Source organism: Notamacropus eugenii, chromosome 6 (assembly GCF_028372415.1).
Source record: "Notamacropus eugenii isolate mMacEug1 chromosome 6, mMacEug1.pri_v2, whole genome shotgun sequence".
NCBI classification, from domain to species: Eukaryota; Metazoa; Chordata; class Mammalia; order Diprotodontia; family Macropodidae; genus Notamacropus; species Notamacropus eugenii.
In genome coordinates, this window is record NC_092877.1 from 386,673,097 (window position 1) to 386,700,947 (window position 27,851).

A 27,851-nucleotide genomic window follows, 5' to 3' on the forward strand; every position below is an offset into this window, starting at 1 on the left:
AGGTAGATAGATAGATAGATAAAGAGATAGATAGATAGACAAACAGACAGACAAAGAGACAGAGACAGACAGACAGAAAGACAGACAGGCAGTCCTTCAAGCTAGGGAAGACACCAAAGAGAGAAGGAGACCTGGGAGAGCCTTGGTCCCAGGAAGACATCAAAGCCGCATGCCTAGCAAGCTACTATGAGTTCTCATTCTGCCGCCTTGCAGGGCACATGCACATGACGTCATTTGATCCTCACAATCACCCATCACAATAGGTGGCCGCTATTCTGATCCCCATTTTACACAGGGAGCACCAAGGGGGCAGGTCTCCATGGCCTTCAGAGGCGTTCTCCAGCCCAGCCAGGGAAGCACCAGCAAAAGCAGGGAACTGTCCAACAGCTGAAGTTTGAGCTGGTAGGCTCCTTGGACTTGGTAGGGTTGGTCTTTGCACTATGCAGATGCTAGTGTCTTATTGTTTGCTATTGGAGCAATGCAAATTGGAGGGATGTGGGAGAAGTGGAAAAGAGAGCTGGCTTCAGAGCTTAGCCAGGAAGACTTGGGTTCAAGGCATATATTGGCTGTGTGACCCTGGGCAAGTCACTTACAGTTTCTGTGTCCCTAGGGAATTCTAGATCTGCAGAGAAAAGCCAACCTGCACTGGCAGAAGGAATTCCTCACCAAGAGTCCCATAAACCAATGAAATCGCAAGACCAGTTCACCTCCTCATCCCCATCCCCATTTTGTTTATGCCAATCCATCAACAAGCATTTTGTACCAGGCACTGAAGTATTAAGCACTGGGGAAGTCAATGGAAAGGTGAGAACATGGTTCCTGTCCTTAAGGGGCTTATATTCTAGTGGGAGAAGCAATATGTATGTGACAAGAAACATACAGATACATATGGAGAAAATGAAGGATAGTCTGAGACAGGAAAGCGGAGTAGTAGCTGGGGGGGGGGGGGGGATACCAGAAAAGGCTTCCTGCAGAATGGGGCAATTGGAGCTGGACTCAAATCCTGGTTCCATGAGCTGTGGATAGATCACTTTGTCCTTCATGTACAGATGTTGCCTCATTGCCAGTCTATGCTCCCTGCACATATACCTGGGATCAGCCCAGCCCTCCCCCACCAGCTCATGTTGACCACGCCCATGGCCACATCAACCTTTCCACTTACTCCACCAAAGAACAAACCATATTCCCATGGAATTGGAAACCATAACAGGAAAGTCAACTGGCTTCTCCCCCACTGCGGAGTCCTTTGCTGGAAAATGATAAGGCACCAAAGCCAAGGGGGGCAGACCAGGTGGGGCCTTGGGAAGAGAGGTCTAATGGGGCTGGGCCAAAGCAAAAACTGCCACCAAGATTGTGGGCCCAGACCGGATGAGGAGGGGGACGGGGAAAGGGAGGAGGGGGAGGAGAATGAGGAGGAGGAGGAACACAAGGCTCATGGAAAGTGGGAAACAGACACAGAACAATAACTAAAAAAAAAACAAACCACCAACACCTTGAACATGAGCTCGAGTCTACTTCTGGAAATAATTACCAGAAAGGTACTGGGCTAATTACTGTTTTAAAGGGATAAAAGGAAGCCAGAACAATTTCCAACTAGGTCTGGTGAAGGCCCAAAGGGAAGGGAGGCATCTGTAGAATGAGATGAGAGGACCCAGTGCCCTAGATGGAAGCACCAAGTGTGAGAAAGGAAGACTTGGGAAGGAAAGCTAGCATGGCTACAGCCTCAGCAGGGCACAGACGAGCTTGGGAGTCAGAGGACCTGGCCTGAAGCCCCCACTTGACAAGCTGCAGCACCTTGGACAGTCACTACTTCTGTAGGCTCTTCATCTGCCCTGCTGATCCCTTAGGGTTCTGGTGAGATGGGGCTTCCTTTCAAGCACCCACAGTGTGCGGTTCTCACACCTAGTCAGTCTGAAAGTCTCATTGGCACCTTGGAAAGAAATGTAAGTAGACATTCCCCAAATTCCACAATAACCGACTTTTCTATGACACTTCACACACAGCCTCTCGTTAGCCCTTCACAACAATCTGGAAAGGCAGATGCTATTATCCTCATTTTACAGTTGAGGAAACTGAGGTACAAAGAGGTTAGGTCACTTGCCCAAGGTCACACAGCTAGTAAGTGTCTGAGACCACATCTGCCTTCAGGTCTTTTCAGCACCAAGTCCCACACTCCATGCCCTATGCCAGCTACTTGCCTATGAAGTCTAGATGCCATGAAGCTGAAAAGGAGAGCTAACGTTTTGGATGACAGAACAAAGGTCCACAAAGCTCATGGCAGATGAGAACGGCAGGCTAAATCCAAGATGGAAGCAAATGGAGTGAATGTAAGCTCTACACTTGGATAAAAAAGAAATCAGCCGTAGACAGCAAAACATGGCTTAACGACAGGCTCTGCGACAAAGACCTGGGGACCCCAGCCCAGCACAAGCCAACTAGGCAGCATGGCAGCCCCGAGAGCCAACGTGAATTTGGGCTGCAATAACTGAGTCTCAGGAGTGTCTGGCACAGACAGGCAACGGTCCTGCTGGCCCCTGCCCTGACTAGATCACACAAGGTGAATATCTGGCACAGATGGTCCTGCTGACCTTTGCCCTGACCAGATTACATAATGTGAGTGTCCAGCACAGACAGGCAATGGTCCCACTGGCCTCTGCTTTGACTAGACTGCACGATGTAAGTGTCTGGCACAGACAGTCCCATTGGTCTCCGACCCAACCTGCTCAGCCTTGACCCTGACTTGAAGTGCTGTGTTCATTTTAGGGAACCATATTTCAGGACGGCCAGTGGATTTAATATGGACAACCTAGGGCTGGCTGGGCCACAGCAGAAGAGGGAGACTAGAGTAAAGGGGGAAAGAAGTGGGCAGCGTTTATCTTAGGGAAGACTCAGGAAAAGAGACTGTCCTGAGATACTAGAAAGGACTCGACTGGCAAGCATCCACTGAGCCCTTGCCATGGGCATGTGCCCAATGCTAGTCTCAGAGGTCAGAATGAGAACCTGCAGACAGCAAGCAGAAGGAAGCCAACTTCAGCTTGATATGAACAACTTTTCCTGACACATTAGACTCATCCAAAAATGGAAAGAGCAGCTGGGACCTAAAGGATTTTCCCCTTCACCAAAAACTGCAGGGTGCAAGCACTTAATTAGCCTGGCCCCTGCGACATTCAGGAGCTCAGAGGGATTTACCATTTGGGGCAATCAGGAGACAGGATTGATTTGATCGCTCTGCCTAGAGCACAAGGGGGAGGGGGTGAGGACACTAGGAGGAGCCTGAGAGTGCCCCTTGGTCAGGAGAACAAGGAGTGACCTGGAGGCTCCCCAGGCCTCTGCCAGGTCCATCTCTCTCTGACCACCCTGCACCCAGGTAGTGCAGCTTAGAACTAACCATGGCCCATTGCAGACACTGCTCCTGGGCTGGCTCCTATTCCATCAGGAGGCTTTTCGATAGAAGCTACACTTATCTCTCAAACCTTAGGGAAGGAAACCCGGCCCAGTTATTTCAGGAGTCCAAGTGCCAAGGAGGGTGGCTGCTCAGCGAGCCTAGGAGCCTCAACAAGCTTGGCTGGGGATGTTTGGGGTATGGCACATAATGTCACATAATGATTTAAACATAGCTCATTCTCTTACTGATCACACCCCATCCAAGAGGACACCTTGTCCTGCAGCAGGGAGGCTGGGAGTTGTCTCAGGAGCTCAGGTGAATCCCTCCAAACTCCTGAACCTAAGTGCAAGTTCATGAGACAGATGGACCAGCAAGTCAATCCACAAGGCATTCACTGCATTGAATCTCCCTGCCCCCAAGCCCACCCCATTCCCACCTCCAAAGGGTGAAGGCAATGCATGGGATGAGGGGTGGTTCTCCCAAAGCCTGCTGGGCACCGAAACAAGCCCTGGACTGGGAGGCTGTCTGTACCACTGACCTTGCCAGTTGGAGTGCCACAGACCAGTGGATAAAAAGTTCAGTCACTACTCAGGCTGGGCCTGAAGACCTATCTTTGGTGCAACACCCAATGACCATCATGGGGAAGCCCTTCAGAATTTGTATAGCCTTGGTGCCCCTTGTGAATAAATAAATCTTGGTCTCCAAGACAACTTCTCTTAGCACCAGGGGTGTGTGGGAAGACATGGAGGAGAAGGAGGAGGAGGAGGCAGAGAGGGAAGCAGACAGTGGGAAATGGCCAACAGGGTCCATGATGGGAGACAGGCCCAAGAAATGGCCATCCACACATGTCATAGGGAATCCTAGGGTGGTGAAAATGGTGAAGAAAATGAAGAGGGTGGAAACACCACAGAATAAGGTGGAAAAGCTGAGATAGATCAAAACAGCCCCACACTAAGACTAACCAAGACCAGAGGTCAGGGGACAGGGACTCTGGAGCAACTGTGCTGACCTTAAGAAAAAGCTGGTCTGTTTTGATAGCATTGATTGCTTTTTCTTTGAAATAAAAATGTAGGTAATTCAAATGGAGGGTTAGATTTAGAGACTGACGCCCTATTTGATTTATTGGCCTCTTACCCGGACTTTGTACTGGCCTCCAGGTTAGCCTCCTTGTCCCAAATCTTTTCATTCCAATCTGGCCTCCTCTCAGCTGCTCAATAGAGATTCCCAAAGCCAGCTATCGGACCCTTGGTCAGACACAAACTCCCCTATTGCTCATTTACAGCTGTCGGTGATCTGGGACCAGTGACTGCTCTAGGCTTCTTACACATGACTCCCTCCCAGGTGCCCTGGATCCAAAGTTTTGTTTCCTACACGTCACATTCCATCTGTTTCCACATCTTTGCCAGAGTGTCCCCCATGTTTGGGATGCCCTCCATGCCATTGCTGCTCCTTGGCACTCTCAGGCTCCTTTCTGGCTTAGCACAAGGGCCACCTCCTACAAGAAGCTTTTGCTGATTTCCACAGCTAATGCTGGGTCCTCTCCAATAACACACACACACACACACACACGTACGTATGTGTGTATATAAATAGATATACATCCATATCTATCAGCTAGGTGGTACAGAGGATAGAGAGCTGAGCCTCCAGTCAGGAAGATCAGAGTCCAGTCTCAGACACTAGCTATGTGACCCTGGGCAAGTCACTTAACCCTGTTTGCCTCAGTTTTCTCATTGTAAAATGAGCTGGAGAAGGAAAAGGCAACCCACTCCAGTACCTTTGCCAAGAAAACCCCAAATGGGGTCATGAAGAGTTAGACATGACTGAAACAACAAAATATCAATCTATCTATCTATCATCTATCTATCCATCTATCCATCTATCATCTATCATCTATCTACCTATCTATCCATCCATCTATCCATCTATCATCTATCTATCCATCTATCATCTATCTATCATCTATCTATCTACCTATCTATCCATCTATCCATCTATCATCTATCTAATCTATCTATCTATCTATCCATCCATCCACTTCTCTGTCTCTCTAGTGTTTACTTATCTGATACATGTTGTTCCACCTGGGAGAACATAAGGTCATGGAGGGCAAGGACTGCTCCCTTTTTGCCTTCATATCTCTGCTATTCAGAGCACAGCAATTTACTAAGCACACAGTAGGTGTTTACTAAATGTTTGTTGAATTGGCTTTTTAAATTTTGAGATTCATTGAAAGAAAAACTGTGCCAAACTAATAAGAATCCCAGCGATAATAAGCACCCACCATATGGCAGACGCAGCACTCACCGATCCTCACAACACCTCGAGGCAGATGTTGTCACTGCCCCATTTCACAGCTGAGGGAATTGAGGCAAACAGATGGAACCTGCCTAAGATGACACAGCCAGCGAGTGTCTTGGGCTCAGGTCATTTTGAATCTTGTCCCAGTACTTTACCCACTGCAACACTGAGGGGCCTCGAGGGTGCTTGTGTGTGTGCGCGTGCGTAGACATGTATGTGCACGTGTGTGTGCACATGTGTAGGGGTGTGTGCACTGTAGACATGTGTGTTCTCTGTGTGTGCATACACGTGTGTGTAGTGCGTGTGTAGCCATGTGTGTTCTGTGCACGTGTGTATGCACATGTGCACATGTGTAGGTGTGGTTTTGCTGCATGCATTTGTGTGTGCACGTGTGTAGACATGCATGTTCTGCACTTGTGTGCACACATGTGTGTGTGTGCACATGCATGGGCACGCACAGAGAAACAAACCCATGTATAGGGAGTTAGTAAACTAGTAAACCATGGCATGTGGGAAAAGAAAGCGATGCAGGAGCCGATGCCCGGGGAGAGTCTCTCAGCCCCACCAGGGCTCAGATCCCCAGACGCCAACAAGACTCTGACTAGTGCTGGTGAGAGTGTGCGCCCAGAGCAGAAAAGGTGTGGCTGCACAGCCCCAGAGCTATCTCTTCCTCCTTCCCTCCATCCCTCCTCCTTCCCTCCATCCCTCTTCCTTCCCTCCATCCCTCCTTCCCTCTGTCCCTCTCTCTCCATCCACACACACCCTTCTGCTCTGAAGCCAGGCAGGCAGGCATCCAGAAGCCCTAGGCGAGAGCAGAGCCATGCCCAGAGAGTCAGATCCAAGCAATCCGCTCTATCGCCAAGGGAGACAAAGGTCCTTCCAAGCTATCCCAGAGAAATGAGAGGGAGAGAGACATGGTATTCCCCTCCTGCCCACCATCACCCAGCTGCCCCAAGGGAGGTGAAGGGCAGGGGTGGCAGCAGTGGCAGCAGCTTCTTTTCCCATCTGCTGCAGCCTGGGTTGCTGCCCTTTTCAGGAGGCTAGGTTGAAGGACAAGGTCCACTCCAAGCAGCAGAAGCACAGAACATTGGGAAAGGAAGGGGGGACCATGCTGAGGCCCCTTGTGACTGGAAGAGCCTAGGAGTCGCTGGGAGGAGCCTGAGGACAGGTTAACAGGAGTCTGATGCAGGCACAGACACATAGCCCTGCCATGCTGCATCCCCAGGTCCACTGAGGCAGCCTGAATGAGGGGAAAGGAGGAATTTGGGCATTTTGAAGAGAATGAAACAGTCATTTCTGCTTTCTTACACAGCTGGACTCTGATTAGGTTAACATGGCATTGCCCAGAAGAGGGTTCCCGGGGCTGCTTTAGAACCCAAAGGACAAGTGACTGGTAGCTGGCATGTCTGTCTTTCAGGATAAAGGACTGCAATGAGCTTGTTCTCCACCATGTTGCAGACCACCCTCAGTAAGTGAATTCATACCATCCATCCCGAATGTGTTCAAGGGCACAGACACTGCATTCAGCTCAGGCCTGTAAGCCAAGGGTGCACAGAGGGACCTGAGTCTGGCTCACCAAGTGCAAACAGCAGGTGGCTATTGATTCTCTGGGAAACCAATGTGGAGCTAAAGTTCAATGCTTCTTTCCCATTTCAGGAACAGACTCCTCGGGCCAAACAACTGGAAAGTCTGTGCCCATCCCCTCAGGGTTGGAGCCTGCAGTGACCCCCCTCAAGGCTAAGGACTCTGGCTCAGAGCTCAAGCATCCCACAGTCCCAACACAATCAACGGAGGAGGACAGATTCTTTCCACTGAATTTATTAAGCTCTGGACCCGAGCCCTCGTGCAGTTAAAAATGAGGCTTGGAATAGATGGCATCAAACAGTGTGCTGGCCCCAGCTGGGTACTGGCTTCCCTCGGGCAAACATACACATTCCACACAAAAGGGAGAGATCTCCGGCGTGCCCCCTCCCCCACCACAAGGACTTCCCTGGTCTCTACACAACGGACAAGCTAAGAGGATGGGGGTGAACATGGGCACTGGCCTCCTGGAGCAGGCCAGCTACTTACAAGGTCTGAAGATGAGCAACGAGGCCTGGCACAGCCTGGCCTTTGGGAAGAGTGTGGTCACCACCATGGTAGTTGCCTGCGTGAGCTCCACTGACAGCTGCCTTTGACTCAGCTGACCTTCAGGGCTGGATATGTGTCTCAGAGTATGTGGCCGGGACACTGACCCTCCTGAGGGAGTGCCCATCTTCATCTAACTGCAGGACAAGGTTGCTCAGAGCCAAGTAATGGTGAACAGAGAGCATGGACAGCAAGGCCAATGCCCCTCAGAGTGGCCTGTAGGGAGGCTCTGGCCATGGTTCTAAGGCAACTTCAGGGCCAGCGCTCTCTAATTTCTGCCAGCATCTGGCAGGATGTCTAAGCACATGCCAATCTGCCCCAGTCTTGGCACAGAAGGGTCACACCCATGGAAACAGCTGATACCAGGGTGTCTGTCAAAGATGGAAGCCTCTCATTTCTAAGTCAGTCTTTTTTGGGCCAAGTGAGGATGATATTTGGTAAGCATCAACATCACAGGATCTGATTCGGGACAGGATGGCCAACAAGACCTCTCTTGGGAGGAGACAATTCTTCTTTTCCTTCTCTTCTAAGAACTCAGTCCCTCCCTCCTTGGTAGTACTGCCCTCTGGCCAGCTGAGCTACAATCCCTCTTCCTTGTCCAGGCCATCCGTCCTCTCATTCTTCCTCCACCCCATCAGTGAGGGCATTGGTGGTGGACCAAGACTGGCTGAATGGGGAGAATCCAAGGGAAGTCAGGCCAGGGAACAACCCCAGTGGGACCTCATACTGCTCACCTCCAAATTCTGGGGGACAGGACCAGGTCTGAATCACTGGCAGGCACCCCTGGGCCCCGAGCCCCTAGTCCTCCGGGATGGGGGTGTTGCAGTTACCATGGAAGATCCTGACATGGCCCTCGCACCGGAAGTAGGCATCAAAGACATCGCTGTAGCCGTGGTCCCTCCACCAGGTACACAGCTGCCGATTCCAGGTGCAGTCCAGAACATGGAAGAGCTCTGGGTGCTCCATGCCCACCACGGTGAAGAAGTCCTGATCTCCCAGGTGACCCTGGAAGTGGTATTTCTCAGTGAGCTGCTGCAGCGCTGCTGGCTCCAGCAGTTGACGGTAGAGCGCCGACTGACGCATGGCATCCAGGTTCAAAAGCATTACACCACTATTGAAGCCAGGAAGCCCATCAGGAGGGGGGTCCCCAACTCTGGTCTGAGGGTTCTCACGGCGAAACTGCCAAAAAGTGTGCCTGGGGAAAGGAGAGATGAGGCTGTCAGCCAAACTTGGAACCAAGGGGCAGGGTCAGAAATGGGCAAACTGCAGTTGATCCTTGGGGGACAAGGAGGTGACAAGAAGTGAGATCAGAAACCCCAACCCTACCCCGGCTTTGACTAAATAAAAATAGCAGTCATGGGGAGAGGGGGATTTCTGGAGCCAGGGTCCTCCACCTATTCCCAGGGAGCTACTTCACCAGAGATGCCCAGGCGGGCCTCCAGGCCAGGCCACAGGAAGCCCCTTGCAAGCCACACTTCTCTTGGAATGTCACCAATCTGCCTGAGTCCAGCTTAGCTCTGGCAGAAGGCTTTGGAGGAAGTGAGCTAGAGACGAGCCGATGAGAGACAAGCAGTGACTCAGGCATTCCAGGGCTTCTTCTCTCCCTCCCTTCACCCATGCCTGGCCCTTTGGCAGGAACTTAAGGAAACCCAGAGTGGCTCTGGATGGCTAGCTCATGGTTGAGGGGCAGGGAGAGCAGTAGAGCCACTGATGTGAGCTGGCATCCCAGGCTGGCACCTCCGGAGGGAGCCAGAGTGGTGGGCAGCCCCGGGGCTGATCATGCCAAGCATGGGAGCTGGTGCTTCCTAGAATGAGCCCTGAATGCTGGTGCAGACAGTGGAGGCTGGAAGGGACCCAGCACATCCCCTCATATGCAGAGGGGCACCATGCCTGGATGTCCTGAGCTTTGAGCCTCATGGGCTAGGATTCATCTGGTCCAAATAAGGCCAGAGCATCAAAGAAGAGGACATCTGTAAAGCCACAGCATCCATGTCAGCTGTTAACATCCAGGACACACTAGCCAACACTATCAGAATCTTGGGAGCCCACCCAAATCTCTGAGGAGGGTTTTCAAAGCCCCCCTAAGCCAAGCCCCTCACTTATAGGTGAGGGAACTGAGGCCATGGGATGCGGTAGTGAGCAAGTGTCAGAGGTAGAGTGTGAACACAAGTCCTCTGGCTTCAGAGTTGTGTCCTTCCCACTGTATCATTGGATCTGGTGTTACTGAGATCAACCCTCTTTTTTAGAAATGGGGAAACTGAGGCCATGTTCATTGTGGCCTCCACTCTATTATAATTCTGTCCTGTATCAAAGGATGAAGGTGGGAGGGGGTAGTCAGTGAAGGGCAGTGTGAGTGACCAGCAGGATTGTCCTGCTCTCCTCCTCCTACACATACAAGTGCATGCGCGCACACACACACATACACACAGACACATGAATATTTAAGAACCAACCATCATAGCAAAGGCCGCCCATGTCAGCCAGGATGAACACAAGCCAAGTGTGAATTCCTGTGCTGGTGCAGCCTCTCCTCCCCTTCTCAGAGGCTTTGCTCCAGCCAGGCAGGGTTGGGCCAGGAAACATCTGGAGTCCAGTGTTTCCCAGCATTGAGATGCTCAAGACAGGCAGGATACAGAGGCCAGGAGGCCTTTCCCTGCTGGCTCAGCAGGTTCTGCAAAGGTGTGTGTGTGTATGTGTCTGTGTGTGAATGTATGTCTGTCTGTGTGTGTGCGCATGTGTGTGTGCATGTGTCTCTGTGTGTCTGTGTGTGAGTGTGTGTCTGTGTGTGTGAGTGTGTGTCTGTGTGTGTGAGTGTGTGTACGTGTGTCTGTGTCTGTCTGCGTGTGCGCATGTGTCTGTGTGTGTATGCGTGTGTGTGTGTGTGCGTGAATGTGTGCATGAGTGTGTATGTGTGTGTCTGTGTGTGTGTGCGTCTATGTCTGTGGGTGTCTGTGTGTGCATGTGTCTGTATGTGTGTGTCTGTGTGTGTGCATGTGTCTGTGTGAGTGTGTCTATGTGAGTGTGTGTGTGAGTGTGCATGGGTCTGTGTGTGCATGTGTGTACATGTCTGTGTGTGCATGTCTGTGTGTGAATGTCTGTCTGAGTGTGTGCGCATGTGTGTGCATGTGTCTCTGTGTGTCTGTGTGAGTGTGTGTGTCTGTGTGTGTGTGTACGTGTGTCTGTGTGTGCATGTGTCTCTGTGTGTCTGTGTGAGTGTGTGTGTGTGAGTGTGTCTGTGTGTGTACGTGCGTCTGTGTGTGCATGTGTCTCTGTGTCTGTGTGAGTGTGTGTGTGTGTGAGTGTGTGTACGTGTGTCTGTGTGTGTGCATGTGTCTGTGTGAGTGTGTGTGAATGTCTATGTGCATGTGTGTGTATGCATGTGTCTGTGTGTGCATGTCTGTGTGTGTGCGTCTGTGTCTGTGGGTGTCTGTGTGTGCATGTGTCTGTATGTGTGTCTGTGTGTGTCTATGTGAGTGTGTGTGCATGGGTCTGTGTGTGCATCTGTGTGTGAGTGTATGTGTGTAGATGTCTGTGTGTACGTGTCTGTGTCTGTGTGTGTGCATGTCTGTGTGTGTCTGTGCATGTCTGTGCATGTGCATGTGTATCTGTGTGCATGTGTGTACATGTGTCTGTATGCATGTGTGTATGCATGTCTATGTCTGTGTGTATGCATGTCTGTGTGTGTCAATGTCTGTGTGTGCATCTGTGTGTGTCTCTGTGTGTGCATGTGTGTGACTGCATATGTCTGTGTCTCTGTGTGTGTGTGCGCATCTGTGTGTATGTGCGTGTGTGTCTGTGTGTGCATGTGTCTGTCTCTGTGCGAGTGTGTATGTGTCTGTGTGTGTGCATGTCTGTGTGTGTGAGTGTCTGTGTGTGCCTCTATCCCTCTGTCTCTCCAGATCTCTCCTCCTTCCTCTCCCCCTTTCCTTTCCCTCCCTTTCTCCTCTCAATCACTCCCCCAAGACGCCACAATTTAGAGAGAGCAGGGATGCTCCTTCTGGTCTTCCTCAGAACAGAAACCACTGGTGCTAAAGGCACTGGGTTAGTGAGAATAATTTGTTTTAATGCTGCACCAACCAAACCATCCAAGGGACACTTGGCAGAATTTGACCCGATAACAACAAGGTTCGTTTGGAGGCACACAGACCCAGGATGTCAAGGAAAATCATAAACAAAAGGTAGGGTACAAAGGGGAAACAGTTCTGGGAGACCTCAGACCATGGGAGACAGCAGCTGTCAGCAAAATCATTTGGAATTGGTTTAAAAAAAGACGAGGAGATAAGGGAAAGACTGGATGAGGAAGAACCAGAAGCAAAGGAAGTCAATAACTTGGAAACCATGAATTACTTAGGAAAGAACTTCCTAACTAGAGCAAGAATTTGTGGGAAGACTGGGAAGCAGCCTGGCAGGTACAAGACTTAGACCAGCATCTTACACCATACTCCATGTGTTCAGCGTGGATACATGGACTGAACATTAAAGATCATATCACAAACAGACACAAATAGTTAATATTGGAAGGGTGTGGAAAGATAGGCAGACTGATACATTGCTGGTAGAGCTGCAAAGTATCAAAGTACAACCATTCTGGAAATCTATATGCAAATAAAGTCCATAAAATATCTATACTTTTTGGCCCAGAGCCTCTACTGGTGAGAGGACACCACCCTAGGAGATCACTGAAGACAGTATAAACAATACCTGTAGCAGCATTTTTTTGCATTAGGTGACTGATCCAGGGTCATGGGTTTGCTGCCTAAGGAGCGAGCAGGAGCTCCCCAGTTAACCTGAGCTCCACAACCTGATTCATCTCCGCAGGAGTGGACAGGGGACATTCATTTGCATTTACAAATGATTTCTGGCCATTGTGAATACCAGTGGTTATGCTGTGCAGATCCCAAAGCTGCTCCTTAACACAAAAGCCCACTTTCATAACTCCTCAATTCTCCCACTGATGGGATGTGACCCTGAGTCACAGAACACCTGAAGACAGTGAGAGAATGCCAGCTGTAGGGGCATAAAACACAACAGAAAGAGAGAGATGCATGAGCCCCAAGATGGCAGTGGAAGGTGGCTCAGCAGGACCAGTACAGTAGGAGCCCCAGGCTCATGGGGCTACTCCATCCATCCAACCGTGCACACTAAGGTAAGTGACAACTGTGTGCTGGGAAAGTCTCTAAGACCACAAGCTACAGGGCTTTTCAGACCTGCACTGGACAGAGGACTTCCTCACTAGGATCAAGTCTCAGGTCCAGCCAAAACCAAGCCACCTAACACAAGGCGCTGGGTTAGCAGGAGCATGGGCACCAACAGATGAAGAGCCAAGCACCATATTCTCACCTATACAGTAGCGGAAGGACCAGAGAAAGCCACCAGGACTTGTTGCTGGTGGACAGTCTACTCAACCAGCGTTGGTCAAACATAGCCCCAAGTTCTGGGAATCCAGAGACCAAAGCAAAACAGGCCTGCCCTCCAGGGGCTTCATTCTGCTGGAAGATCCATGATAGAAGATGCACAGGGGATGAAGAAGAGATATTGTGCCATTTGGGCTGATCTGTTTGGGATGGAATACCCACATCTGTGAGGTGCAGATCCCCCCTCCAAAGATGGCCCACGTGAGCCATCCCCATGACATGTTGGTCCATTCTTCATCTCAAATGGTTTTTAAAAAAAGTTTAGAGATTTGTGGAATAATGTCTTTTACTTGTAGGGAGTTGTGCCTTGTTTGATAAGCCGGATGAGTCAGGGCTCCTGTGCTGGATTCACAAGAGGGATAACTGTTAATGATCTTTGCCCAGTGGGCCAGCTCTGATTGTCATTGCAGTGTGGACAGGACTGACTCCTGAAGGCACTGACATGCAGCCCAGAGGCAGACTGTGGTGGCCGCAGGCTGGTGCAGGCTGGCTTCTCAACAAAAGATCAGACGAGAAATGGGGATTAACCTCAGGCCATGGCACTAACCATCGTGTGAAGCAGCTGGGACACAGGTAAGTTACCAAAGAAGTGGTTTGAGCCCACCTTGAAAGCAGTCAGAGGCCAGGCTTCCTTGCTCCAGAATGAGGAAAATACTGACAGAAAATGAGTCTAGTGACCTAAATTGTGACAAATGCACCATGGCTTTTGCCACTCCCTTAAACGATCTTTGTGTTACCTTCCTAGTCTTGATCAGGCTGGGCTGAGCCACGCCCTCCCCCCCCCCCGTTCCCCGCTCCAAGACGGTGCTTTGTGGGGAGCCCAGCTCAAGCTGCTTCTCATTGTCTAGTGTCCTTACTCCCTCATGTTGGGTCTCATGGCAGGAAGAGCAGCCACAATGAGGTGGCTTTCCTTGCCCGGACTGCCATGGCCACTTGGGACTTCTGACAGGCCTTGCTACCTCATGTGTTCTCCTCCCCCTGCTCCTAAAGAAGCTTCTGCGTGGGTCTTGAGTTGGGAGATCTGCTGGACATTCCCCAGGGTGGCAGCATTGCTCCCCTCTCATCCCAACTCATGGCTTTGATTTGCTCCAGGACTCAACATGGTAAGTTCTGCAGAAGGCGTTGAGGGGCTGAGATCCACATTCGGCCTGTGAGGTCTCTTCTAACTCTGTACATAAGCTCCAGGAAGGACAACAGCCACAGGGAGGCAGGATCAAGAACCATTCCTGAATCTGAGGTCAGCCCACAAAGTCCAAGTAAGAGGGGACCCTGGGAGCTGGCAGCCCCATGAGGCTATGGGCAGGCATGAGCAGGGACTAAAGCAGCATCTCCTAAGAAGCATCTTGACCTTGAGGTCGGAGGCAGAACTCCAAAGGAAACCATCCATAGGTCTGTAGCTCACGGGTTTAGCCTGGCATGGCTCTCAGCACAAGTGGGAGCACTGTCCTGTCCTAACACCCAAGGCGGCCCCTAATGGATCTCTTACCCAGAAACCTTGAGGGACATAATCAGAGGCTCCCCCTCACCCATGGGAACACCAGGGCAGGCCCCATGTGTGGGAGACAGGGACAGAGCACATCTGCTTGGCCCAATTCCTGAGTATTTAAGGTTTCTGAAGGGAGAGGAAACTTACGGTGAAGGTGCCCTTCACGTGTCTATGGCAAACCTATGTCTGAGTTTCACTGTGGCTACTGGCGCCATCTTGCAGAATTATTTTACATCCAGACTCATGTTTTCCCAGTGCAGATTTAAAATAAGGACAGATAAAGATGTTGGTTTGCAAAGCTTAGCTTGGCTAGACTGGCATTTCTTTGGTGGGTTTGTCTTTTATTATAGAATATTATCACTGAAATGTCACAAGCCTCTGAGAGTAAGGACAAAACAGAATTAGAGCATCTGGGAATCAGCAGAATTGGCGTTTTCATTCCAGGTGAATGGTTTTCAATTGTAAAAACCCAGAGCGGCCAGGCCTGAGGGAGCCTTAGGGAGGGATCCTCAAGGAGCAGGAGCTGAGCCCTCCACCCCACTCCCAGCAGGCTGCCCCCACTCCCACAAAGCCAAGGAACAACACTCACAGAAAAGAGCAAGAATCACAGCCTGAAGTGGGGAAGGTCAGCCCTGCCGCAGACCCCAGACACTCGAGGTCACTGCTCATCCTGGAGCTCTGTTTTCTCATTTGGAGAATCGAAGTTTGGCCTCAATGACCAGGGATGTCCTTCCTGCCCTACATCTCCACCAGTGACTGTATCTACCCTCCCAAGGGCTGTGACCATCAAACACTTGGAGGCCCTCGAGACCTCAGATCCTCAGTACGTTCAGTGGAACTCACTCTCCCCTCCTGAGGCCCCCTCCCCTCTGTTTCTGTCAAGAGCAGACCCCTCACACCCCACTCGAAGCTCACCCCACACTCAGTTTGGCCTTCCTGGCTTCCTCAGTCTCCCTCACCCCATCTGTCCAATCAGCAGCCAAATCTGGCAGTCACTGCCTCTTAGTGACCATTCCTCGCTCCCTTCTCTTGACGCTCCTGGCCACTGGCACCAGTTCATTTCCCTTTTGCCTGTCCTGAAGTGGAAGAGAAGGGCTAAGCTGCCTCGATGGAGGAAGCGTCTTTTCTGGGGTGAAATCATTTGCCTGGTGCCTCCAAAAGGTCCAACTCCCCCTGCAAAGGGCTCCACATTGTTCTCTCCACAGTCCACTCAGCCTTCCATTCAGCTGCCAGATTCTTTATTTGGGGTCTGACCACTCCCTCGTTCAAGCAACTGCAATGTCTCCCTGTGACCACCAAGACCAACAGAAAATCTGAGAATAGCCCTGTACCAAACTGCTTTCCAGCCCTTTCCAGCCTCTGACTGCTCAGCAGCTCTCTCTTCAGCCCTGGCTCACAGCATCCCACCACCATCACCATGCCCCCCACACCTGCAATAGTCTCCCTCTGAGCATTCCTAATGACCTTCCAGGCTCACTCTATGACCCATCCAGTGAGGAGCCAGTACCTCTCCCAACAATCTGCAGAGTGGCTGACCTCAGAGAGGTCCAAAGCTGGAGGGAGCATGGCAGGAGTTTGGGGAACAGGCTTGAGAAAGGACATTGATAAGCTAGAAAGTTCATGGCATGAGAAGCCCAAAGGAAGGACTGTCGAGGCTGGATAAGAGAAGATGAAGGGGAGGGAAAAGAACTGGCTTCTGGTATCTAAAGGGCCACCAGTGTTCTCCTGGGACCCCAAGGGAAGAGCCAGGAGAATGCATGGAACTTGGCAAAGAAGGAATTTAGGAGCAATGTGGAGGAACCCCCCATAATTCGAGCTCTCCCTAAGTGGGGGAGCCGAGAAAGCAGCAGGTATCCCTCCCCTTGGAGGCCCTCCAGACCTCTTCCAGTCATCTGGACCAGAAAGGACAAGACAATGCCAAGTGCCCCGGATGAACACCAGTTACAGGCACCACAAGAGCCGCATCTCAGGGACTAGGGAGCCCAGAAAGGTAGGAGCATGTGGGTGGCGTTAAGAGGGGCCATGGGCTTGGCCAAACGGAAGTCTTGGGAAGTTCTCCGCCCAAAGTCAATCAGTTGTTTCCAGTCTCCAAGGTGTGGGCAGTGTGGCAATCCACTTTGCTCTTTGGGTCACCAGTTCCTACCACCCCAGGCCATGCCAAGTTAGGGGCAGCATCTGTTCCATATCCATAGTCCCTTCTGGAACCTCCTGGACAGACCCATCAGCATCCCTCCCACTTACTCAGACCCATGATGGACTCTGGCCAACAAGCCAAGAACACACTGAGCACTAACGAGTGGTCAAAGAGTCGGGTGAGAAAGAACCCAAACAAAATTCGAAACAACAACAGAAATCTAATGCTGGCCTCGCCCATGGAAGAAGCCTGGCCGCCTTCTCCACTCTGGCTGCCTCTCCATGACTCTGATCAACCAGGAAGATGCTTAGGTTTAAGGACTGGGGCTGGGGCTCTCTCCCAAGAGAGCCAACACCAGTCCAGCAGGCGTGAGGCACATCCCTGGACAGCCTGGGGCACCAGGACAAAACAGGCCAGACAGCAGTTTAGCAACATTGATCCCCATCACCGCGTCAGCACGGGGGAGTGGAAACAGCTCCTCTGCTTTGTGGGAAAAATGCTCATGGGCTTAACTTTGGCTGAGTGTGCAGAGGTATTTCAGAGCGTGTGGCATGGAACAGGCAAGCACACACACACACAGTCTCCTCCTCCTCTGTTTTTCCCTTCTTTCTTCTCTGTCTCTGTCTCTCTCTCTTCTCCCTCCCTACCTCTCTCCCCCCTACACTCTCTCTTTCTCTGTGTCTCTGTCTCTGTCTCTCTCCCCTACCTCTCTCCCTTTCTACTGAATCATCCACGTCCAGTCATTGGAAGGCATGTGTGTGGTTTTCTAATCGACAAGAATGAAGAGGCTGGCTGCATTCACAAGGGGAGGGAGGCCACCATGATGCCCTCCTCAGATCTCAAAGCCCCTGTTCCACATGGGGGAGGGCCTACCCCCCCTCAACAGGGATCATACTGAGCACACACAGGGTCCCAGAGTAAGCGCTTAAGGAAGGGACCTTTGTGGACAACAGCTAGTGATAAAAAATAGCTTAAGTTGCCACGTGGACTTGAGGCCTCCCAGGTCCTGAGTCTTGCCTGATCCTCAAGACAATCCAGGGAGGGTCATGCTAGCCTTCTCTCCATTTTACAGATGCAGAGACTGAGGCAGAAGTTCGGTGACCTGCCTAGAGACTGAGGCAGGATATGAACTCAGGGCCCCTGGCTGCTGCAGGAAAAAGATGGATTATAATAACGTTATAATACATTCAACACTTATTCAGGACCAACTACGTGCTAGGACCTGTTGAGTGCTGAGGTCTTAGTGGACCACAAGCTCCACGCTCGCAGCCAGCATGGCCTCATCCCCTCTCAGCTGGCCCATAGCAATGACCTGCTCTGTTGTCCCTCCTCTACCACGTCCTCCCCTGCTCCACAAGCTTCCAGGGGTCCCTCCCTTTGGCCAGTGAATCCCTTCACCATCTGCCTCCCTCATTTCCAGATTCCTGCCTGTCACATGCTCTACAGTCCCACATGATTGGTATCCTTCCATCCCACCTCTGGGCCTTTGTATTGGCTGTGACCCACACCAGGAGGTTCCGCCTCCTCCAGGCACTCTCTGCAGGAATCCTGTTTGATCAGTAGCAATCGACCCTTAGTCACCAGCTTTGTTCCATCAATCCCTATGGAGCCGAAGCTGCAAACAGCAGCCCTTGACCGCTCGTTAATGTTCAGGCTGGCTTCCTTGCCATGCCCACCCCCCAGTCCAGATGACTGTGTCTGATCTCCCCCCGGGGCCCTTCTGGACCAGGCTCACCCTGACGCTGGCCCTTCGTTTATGGAAGGGGCAGAGCCAGGACCTTCTGCGACACTGTCCTCCCAGGATTCCAGAACCAGGACTGAGAATGGACCATCAGCTTCATGTGAACATACAGTATGGTGCCATGCGTAAAGCATGGAAGCCCTGGGTTCAAGTTCCACCTCAGGCAATTACCAGTCACATGACTCTGGGCAAGCTGCTTTACCTCAGTTTCCCCCTCTGTAAAATGAGTGGGTTGGACCCAGTGGCCCCATGGGTCCCCAGCATGGTGGTCAGAAAGCCTCTCCTAAACACAAGTGAAGGATCTCCAAGCGTGGGAGGTTCCACTGCCCTGGCAGTGTGGATCAAGGCCCAAGGGAGTCTCAAGGGTCCTGTGGACAGGTCAGATCAGGATGAGCAAGGCAAAGAAAGGCTTTGACTGGGTAGAGATGCCATGATGTGACTGGGAGCAGCCCAGGCAGAGTACCTCTGTGCCTCAGTCTACCCCTGGGAATGGAGAGCATTCCTAGAGGAAAGTGAGGAAGGCAAAGGGCCCAGCATCCATGTCCATGAGAGAGGGTCGGCTCAAAGGACATCGCAGGTTTGGAGAAGTGTGAGCTGTGTTCAAGCAGGCAACAGGATGCCTGGGAGGGAGCCCTGAGGAGGAGACCTGCCTCCAGAAACAGCCTTATTAGAAGGGCTGGCCAGCAGTGGAGGCAGCAGCCCTGCGATAGTGGGCCATCCCTCCAGGAGGCCTCTAAGCAGAGGCCAGATGCTCCAGGGAGGATTCTATCATGGGTGGGTGGGACTAGAGGCCCTCTAGACCCCTACCTGTGTGGTTCAGCCACAGTCCAGCTGCCATGGCCCAGGCAGCCCCAAAACAGCCCAGGCCACCGTGCCACCCCTCTGCTCCACTGGGAGGCTGCTTGTTCTTCTATCAAAGGCCTGAAGATGATAGAACGTTCTCCAAGAACAATAATCCACAAGTTGACCACTACAGAGGCAGCCGCCTGCCTGGGCCTTGTGGCACGGTGGGAGAAGGGCAGCCAGGGGCCTGACCAACAGGACTGAGCCCATACTCTGGAGGCTGGCCTATTTATGGAAGCACCTGCCGAGGCTTCCCCAAGAGGGCAGAGGTGATCTTTCCCTCACCAGCTGGGGAGGTTCGATCTATACAGTGTGGGGACACCGATGGAGGACCATCTTTGAGGTCAGCATCTGGCCCGATGGATCACTAGGCTAAGGGTCATCCATCCAAGCACTGCCCTTCCTGTCCACTCATCCTCCTTGGAACAACCTACTTTCTGTCCCCAAGAATCCCCCATGCATGTGGGGGGGAAAGCAGCTTCCAACGTGTGCTAAGGGGCTGTCCCCAAACCATGTTAGCACCATGACATCGCTGCTCTGTGACCTTGACCATGAAGATGGCTGAGGGCACTGGCTGCTGCAAAGATACAGAAATATCTGCCTGTCTGTCTGTCCTTGTCTCTCAGCCTCCGGGCTCTGAGCACTGAAGAGAGGCCCTGGCTGTCTGGGCAGAGAAGGGAGCAGCTTTGTTCTGCCTGGCCCTCAATGGAGGAAGCAGGAGTGATGAGTGGGAGCTGTGAGAAGTTCGACAGGAGCTAGGCTCCTCCCTAGGAGAGCTTGGGGGGCTGTCATTGGAGTGTTCCAAGGAGAGGCTGGGCAGCCACTTGTCAGGGTGAGTACTGTGGGAAATCCCACTCGGGGTTGGGTCAAGGAGAGGCCCTGAGGTCCCTCCAACACCAAGATTCTTCCATGCAAAAGTTACTGCATCCAAGGGATCTTGAGGGCCACCTAGGCCAGCCTTCATCCAATGCCCCTGGGCCTCAGTCGTGAACTCACTAAGGAAGTGAATGGTCACCAAGGACCCCTCTTCCTGCTACAGATTTGTCCCCCTGAGCCACCGTCTAGGGCCAGGTCCCTGCCCACTCACCTGGCATGAAGAACCCAGTAACATCTTGTCTTCTCCAAAGGAATATTCTCAGTTCCTTCCCCAAACCTCACATGACAACATCCAAAGTCCCTTCTCTCTCCCATCCCAGGCCTCAGGACCACTTCTGGGTACCACTGCCCCTCGGAAAACCTGAGACCTGGAACCAAGGACAACATTCCAGACTGAGATCTAGCTCCAACCACAAACATTGGTACGAACTCTTCGATCTCACACTCAGATCTGTCATGGCATGAAGGAATTGGGGGCACTCCCCCTTCCCCTGATTGGGGGGCTGGTGCGAGCTTGTCAACGGCTCACAGCATTCCTGGAATGCATCGAGGGTTAGTTGTGATGGCAAATTCTATTTACATTCTTTGTGGTCAACACATCCTGAGTTGTTATGGTACTGCGTGCATGCATGTGTATGCACATGTGTGTGCGAGTACATGCACATATGCATGCATTTGTCCATGTGTGCTCTTGTGTGTGCATATGCATATGTATTTAGGGCACATACAGGTGTGAATGGGCATAGACAGGCATTGATGGGCACAGACAGATGAGAATGGGCATAGACAGGCACAGAAGGGCACAGACAGGTGTAAATGGCCACAGACAGGCACAGAAGGGCACAGACAGGTGAGAATGGGCATAGACAGGCATTGATGGGCACAGATAGGTGTGAATGGGTACAGACAGGTGAGAATAGGCATAGACAGGCATTAATAGGCACAGATAGGTGTGAATGGGCACAGATAGGCACAGAAGGACACAAAAAGTCATAGTCAGGTGTGAATGGGCACATAAACATGGATGGGTACAGGCGGGCAAACTTTGTTGACACATCCTCTTGCCATATCTTTCCAAAGAGGGCATCCCACGGCCTTGCTGCCCTGGCCATTGGTTGGACTCCTCCTGGGGTCCAGATGACCAGAATGCCCTGAATAACCTCCTGCACAGAGGAACAAAGTCTCTTCTAGAAACAAGCTGTACAAATCAGTGGTTTTTAACAAAAAGTTTTGTTGCTCCTTTCATTCTGATTCCCCCCAGCCAGCCTTTGCTGCACACACACCATGTGCCAGGAGTGGGTTTGGGGCAGGGGCTGCACAGGTGTCTCCCCAGACAAGCCCAGGCAGTCATTGGAGGAGAAGACTGATACCACAGAATCAATCAGGGAAGGCTATCCAGAGGAGATGGCACACCAGCCAGCAGACCTCCACATCCTTTGTTGGCCACAGGACCCACAGGAACCCCCTACTTCCTGGGCTCATGGTCTAGAGGGTAGAGGTTCCGTCACACACTTTCACAAAAGGACATCCTGGCAGGGTCACAGTCACGGCCTCATCTCATCTAACTTCTGGGTTTTCTGATTAAGAAATGGAGTCTGGGTGCCTCTGTGAGTGAGGCCATGAAATCTCCCAGTCTTCTAGGAGCAGAAGTGGCCCTCAGGAAAAGTGACACCTCATTTTTGGATCCCCCACCTCTGCTGGTCCTCTACTCAGGGAGGTTTGGAGTGGGTAGGCCCTGGGGGAAGATCACAGCATGCCAGCACCAGCTTGGCTAGGTTCAGCCATAGCCCAGGACCAGTGTGCCCATCTAGCTAAGGGACACTTCACTAGTGGGTCAATTGCCCAGTGGGAGGGACCACTAGGAGGTGGAGGAAGGGTCTGCACAGACAAGCATGTGAGGGTATCCTGAAGTCCCCAGGACCCCAAATCCCTCAGGTCTGAAGGAGAATGAAGGTCAACCCCACCTCCTGGCTCCAAGTCTTAACACAAGATTACACAGTCAGAAAAGCATTTCCTAGTGCATTCAGTCACCCTTGGAAATTAATCGCTTCAGTAAAAAAATGGAAATATTGTTCAAGGCCAAGGTTTGGGGGCCCAGGTGTCCCTCAGCATAGGTTTAAGAGAGAAGCCAGTCCTTTGAACCCTAGACCTCATCAGCCAAGAGCTTTGATCAGCTCTGGGCTCCAAGTGCCTCTGAGAAATCAGAAACAGCCACCAGAAGCTGACCTAAGCAGCGTGGCCTGGGCATCCTCAGTTTGGGCACCCTGGGAATCTGCTTTCACTTCAGCCCTGCAGAGGCCTGATTGACGTTTGTGGAGGACACATCAGAGGGCAGGGGAAGCCCTCAGGAGAGCTCCCCCAAGCTGGCCCTGAAGTTTCATTCAGCCATCTTTGACTGGACATTCTGGATCATCAAACACTTATGGACCCTTTAGCACCATTCCCTCGGATGAGCCAGCATCTATGAAGTGCCAGGCTCTGTGCTAAACACAGATACAAAGAAAGGCAAAAGCCAGGCCCTGGCCTCAAGCAACTCCCAGTCTAGTGGGGAGGTGACAAGCACCCACAGACACATACAGGATAAATCAGGGCGTCCTCAGAGGGAAGGCACTAAGAGGAGAGTTGCTAGGAAAGGCTTCTTGCAGAAGATGGATTTTAAGGGAGACAAGCTGCGGGAGTTCTAGGCCTAGGGAACAGTCAGTAGAAATGCTAATGGAGATGGGGTATGCTCTGAGGGGAACAGCCAGTGGCCAATGCTGCTGTATCACAGAAGACACAGGGAAGGGAAGAAGGTACAAAAAGACTGGAAAGGGATGGAGGGGCCGAGTTAGAAAGGGCTCTGAAGGCCTGAGGCACAGGGAGCCACCGGGGCTTATTGTGGGGTTTGGCAGCCAAGTGAAGAAAATCCATGAGCTCAGGGAACATTAACCCAGACCCCAAACTCTGGGAATATCAACTTCATTTTCCTCTCTCTCCCTTAGAACCATCCACACAAGGGCCCTGAGGACCATCGCTTCGGAGTGTGACACAGATGCTTCTATTAAGCCAAGTTTATCCACACTATGCCCAGCTGAGACCTCGACAGGCCTGGACACGGCAGCCCAATCAGCCAGACCCCAGCGTGACTTTTCTGAGTCTTTGCTTCCAAGTTCATCTGGCTTACTCATCGTTGTCATTTGTAGTATCCATCACTTCCAGCTTCAGATTTAGCTAGTGCAGTTCTGAAATCTGTTTTTTTACCTCTGCATGTGTCTTCTCTGTCTCTGTCTCTGTCTCTCTCGCCCCTCTCTCTGTCTCTCTCTTCCCTCTCTCTGTTTCTCTCTCCCCTCTGTCTCTCTCTTTCTCCCTCATCTCTCTCTTTTTCTGGGTTCAGACTCTGGGTCCTTCCAGACAGTTCCATCTTAGCTCATGGTTAATATTCAGTCTCTTCCGTGTGTGATCAGATACGTTACAATGGTCCCATATCAGAGAATGGTGAGTTCTGATGTCCAAACCTCCAGGATATTGCGACTTGTCACATTCAAAAAGGAGCAATGTCTCCAATCCCTGAGTCACAGAACTGTTGGAATTCTGAGCAGACTTCAGAACTTCGTAACAAGCTGCTCTGTATGAAAGGATTTTTGCACAGTCAGTGAAGGGGCCCAGAGCCCTTCACCCACCCAGGCACAAGCTTCCTCCCTGGCAAAGGAAGGACAAGAATGCCAGTTTGCCCAGGGAGCTTGGCAGGCTCTTGGGCATGAGGAATCCTCTCCCATCTCTGGCCTTCCTCAGGGCTAGGCACAAGGCGACTTGGATGAGTTCATTTTCCCCACCTGTGTCTTCCCCAAGGGCCCATAGTAGGACTGAGAAATGCTAATAAGCTGAGACTTAGAAAAGATTCTGGGGCGCAGGCCCCTCCAGCCCCTCATGCACCATGGCCACCAAGTCAACGTGGCTTATAAGGAGTTGTCCCTCAATGCTGGACCACAAGAAAGAAAAGGTGGCTTGACTAGCCTGCAGGATGACCTGTGCTGGCAGCTGCCTCCCTGGCTTCCTTCCAGTGGTAGCTGAAATCCCACCACCTCCAGGAAGTCTTCCAGGACCCCACTTCAGGCTGTAGCTTTCCCTCCATGAACTCTCTCCTATTGATCTGGTCAGTAGCTTGTCTGCATATAGATGTTTACAGGCCACCTCCCCCATTAGACTGGGAGCCCTGGAGGGCAGGAGCTGGTCTAGGCTTTCTTTATGTTCCCAGGTGCTTCAAAAATCCTGATTGACTGGTGAACAGGTCTATTCAGTTAAAAAAACACCTAGGCCATGAAGGTAGGAGAGAGGGGAGAACACAACTGAACTTGGAGTCACATGTGAACTTTGGACAAGCCCAGCTGGGTGGTGCAGAGTGCTGGACCTGGAGTCAGGAAGACCTGAGTTCAAATCCAGTCTCAGATACTTCCTAGCTGTGTGACCCCAGACAAGTCACTTAACCCTCTTAGCCTCAGTTTCCCCATCTGTAAAATAATCTGGAGAAGGACATGGCAAACCTCTGCCAAGAAAACCCCAAATGGAGTCAGGATCTGATCAATGCTGCCAGAGGTGGCTGGAAGCTGGTCTGTCTGTGCATAAAAGCAAAGGGCCAGGGAGGGCGACAGAGGCCATTAGAGACATTGGCGAAGGCGCCATTTTAACTCCCTTGTTGGCCTAGTGTGGCCCACAAGGTTCCTTCCTTCCCTGGCTCAAGTCAGTAAACCTCTTGGCCTCAGTCTTTCTCATTTGTAAAACAGGCAATAAAGACAGCCTCCTTCAATGGGCTATGGTTTGCAGAGCACTTGGCACCCCTTAGGAGACCATAGGTAGAAACAGGAGCTGTTCGTGCTACCGTGGCTATTGCGACAAGACCACCCGTTCAGGAGACAGGTTGACACTAAGCTCAAAGAAAGAGTGTGGGAGGATGAGGAAGATTCTAAGGGGCATTCGCAAGGGCAATGCTTTAACTGCTCTGGACAATGGTCTCCAATGGTTGCAAAAACCTACAGGTGTGCTCCGATAAGTGACATGCCAATGATCAGGCTCTCTGCATTAAGGGAGATGCCCCTCCCCTGGTGGGCAGCTCTCAAGGAGCCTTTAGAGAGAGAAGAGAGACCTTTGCCCCACCCTGCACTGCAGAGTCGGGGTCATGATACTCTTCCACTGTTGGTGAGTTATCACAGGTCCTACACAGGAAGAACAATGCATTTCCCTTCTTTAAAGTCACCCACAATTCCAATGGATTGCAAACTTGGCCACAGGATTTCTCCGATAAGAAAGGTGGGTATGTTCTGATTCAGAGAAATATGAGCCTATATAAAAAGGCCAGATTCACGCAATTCAGCAACACACATCTCTTAAGTGTCCCTGGCACAAGGTCCTGTGCCCAGAGCAGAGATGGAGCAACGGACAAAGACCAAGTCCTGTGTTCAAAAAGCTTACAACCCCATGCATTCCAGGAAGGATCACAAGCTCCTCAGGCCCCAGGATACTTCCAAGCAATGGAAAGAAGCTCTGGTGACCCCACCTCTGTCCTGTCTCCATGTGACATACCTGTACACAGGTTGCATCTCCCGGGCAATCCCAATGATAGCCCCTGGAGGGAAATTATCAAATTCCTCAAACAACTCCCGAATGTTGGTCTTGTACTTCAGGTCCAAATCCAGCTGAATTATCCGTGAGATCTCTGGAGGGAAGAAAGAAAAGAGATGCTGCTGAGACCAAGGATCTGAGAATGCCCACCTGAGCACTGGGAGCCATGGGCTCATGAGGCTCCTCCCTCAGCAGGGAGTGACAGCAGCCAAAGATGCTGGGTCAAAAACATGCCAGATGAGAGGTGGAAAACCAGTGGCAAGCAGAGAGACCTTCCCTCTCCTGCTGGGCAGATCCCCTGAGGCAGAATTCTAGGAGGCCATAGATGAGAGGACCCCTGGAGGGGACAGTCTGGGAGGAAAGGACTGGGTTAGAAGCTGCAATCACTGGCAGTGATATGCCTACCAGTGAGATCAGAGACCCCTCCCCCATCAGGGATCATCATGATGAGAGTGGGGCATCATGGGCTACACAGAAAACTAAGAAACTCAATGAAGAAACTGACCATGATAATTCCATGGCTCAATCACTTTCTCAAATTAGCAACACGTAAAATGAGCCCAAAAATCATTGGCATTTCCATGCAGTCTTCACAAAAGCCCAGAAGAAACGTCACAAAGAGAAATCCAGTTTGAAATTGTTATTAAACACATAAAATGTCCAGCTCATCATTCACCAAGACACACTCCAGACATAAAAATACACCTACAAAACAGAAGTTATTTTTATAATATATTTTATATTATTTACAGAAATAAAGACCTAGAACAATGAAGAAATGATCTTTCCCCCTTGATTCTATCAGGTCTATGGCAATATAATAAAAAACAACTTCATTAGCTAAACTAACTCATAGACTTAGCCTTGGCCCAAATAGGTTACTGAGTAGTCTTTAAACTCAGCAAAATAATACTAAAACTCACTTGGAAACTTCACAGGAAGAAACAGGAAAGAAAGAGACCTGCTGTGATCAGATCTCAAATTCTACTATAAACTCTGCAATCATCAATCGGGATTGAGTAAACGATAGAAAAAGGAGTCAGAATCATGATGAGTTAGGCAGACACAAGAACGGTCCAGTGCTGGATAAACTCAGAGAAACAAACTATTGTTAAGTCTGGCATTAAATAATATGACATCAGCATCTTCCAACATAGCATACGTATTAAATCAGCATCTGAGAGCCAATGCCACCAAAGTCCAAATGAGCAAATGACCTACATGTAGAAGGTACTTCGTTTGAAAAATGAGAGCAGAAAGGAAGGTTGTATCTTTCACAACTATATGCGTGGAAAGGGGAAACTGATAAGAAGAGGGATAAAGACAAAACAAACAATTTTGGCTATATAACATTTAAAAGCTTTTGCACAACCAAATCAATGTCACTAGAATAAGAAGAAAAGTTCTGGGTGAAGGAAAAAAATCTATGCCTTAAATATTTCTGACAAAAGTCTGACATCCAAACCCAAACTCATCACCCAATAGACAAGGGGTAGGATACGGATCAGCAGGTTTCAATAGAAAAAAATACGAATCCAAACAACGCTAAGGTTTAACCTCATAGCCATCAAATTGGCAAAATGATAAAGGAGAGAATGGTCAGTGCTGGAGGGGCTGGAGGAAGCTAGGCACAGCAATTCATACATTGTTAGTGGAGCTGTGAATCAGAACAACCGTTCTGCAAAACAATTTGAAATGATGCAAGAAAAGTGACCACACGGTCTTTGATCCAACAGTCCTATTACATTCCCATTGGAAGGTCAACAACATAGAGAAAGGTCCCAGATGGAGCCACATATTGACAGGAGCAGTAAACTGGAAACCACATAGCTGCCCAGATGGAAAAACAGCTGGACAGGCTGCGGGCTGTGACTGTCACGGACTATGATGGCACCATTAGCCATGACAAATGTGAGGACATCAGAGACACACGGCAAGATGCAGAGCAA

The 27,851-nt window shown here is 50.9% G+C and overlaps 1 protein-coding gene and 1 long non-coding RNA gene across 3 annotated transcripts in view; one reads left to right on the plus strand and one right to left on the minus strand.

Moving 5' to 3' along the window:
• LOC140510365 (uncharacterized) lies at positions 1 to 25,181 on the plus strand. The gene is made up of 5 exons (XR_011969215.1): positions 1 to 402; positions 611 to 804; positions 13,638 to 13,800; positions 14,320 to 14,464; positions 23,289 to 25,181. It is a non-coding gene; the product is annotated as an uncharacterized lncRNA (long non-coding RNA).
• The window catches only part of XXYLT1 (xyloside xylosyltransferase 1), a 70,222-nt gene continuing 49,859 nt past the window's right edge, over positions 7,489 to 27,851 (minus strand). For both annotated transcript variants that reach the window (XM_072618917.1, XM_072618918.1), the window contains exons 3-4: positions 25,864 to 25,996; positions 7,489 to 9,008 (exon numbers count right to left, since the gene is read on the minus strand). In XM_072618917.1, coding sequence (XP_072475018.1) covers positions 8,612 to 9,008; positions 25,864 to 25,996 — 530 coding nt within the window. In that variant the 3' untranslated portion in view covers positions 7,489 to 8,611. The remainder of the gene's footprint in view (positions 9,009 to 25,863; positions 25,997 to 27,851) is intronic.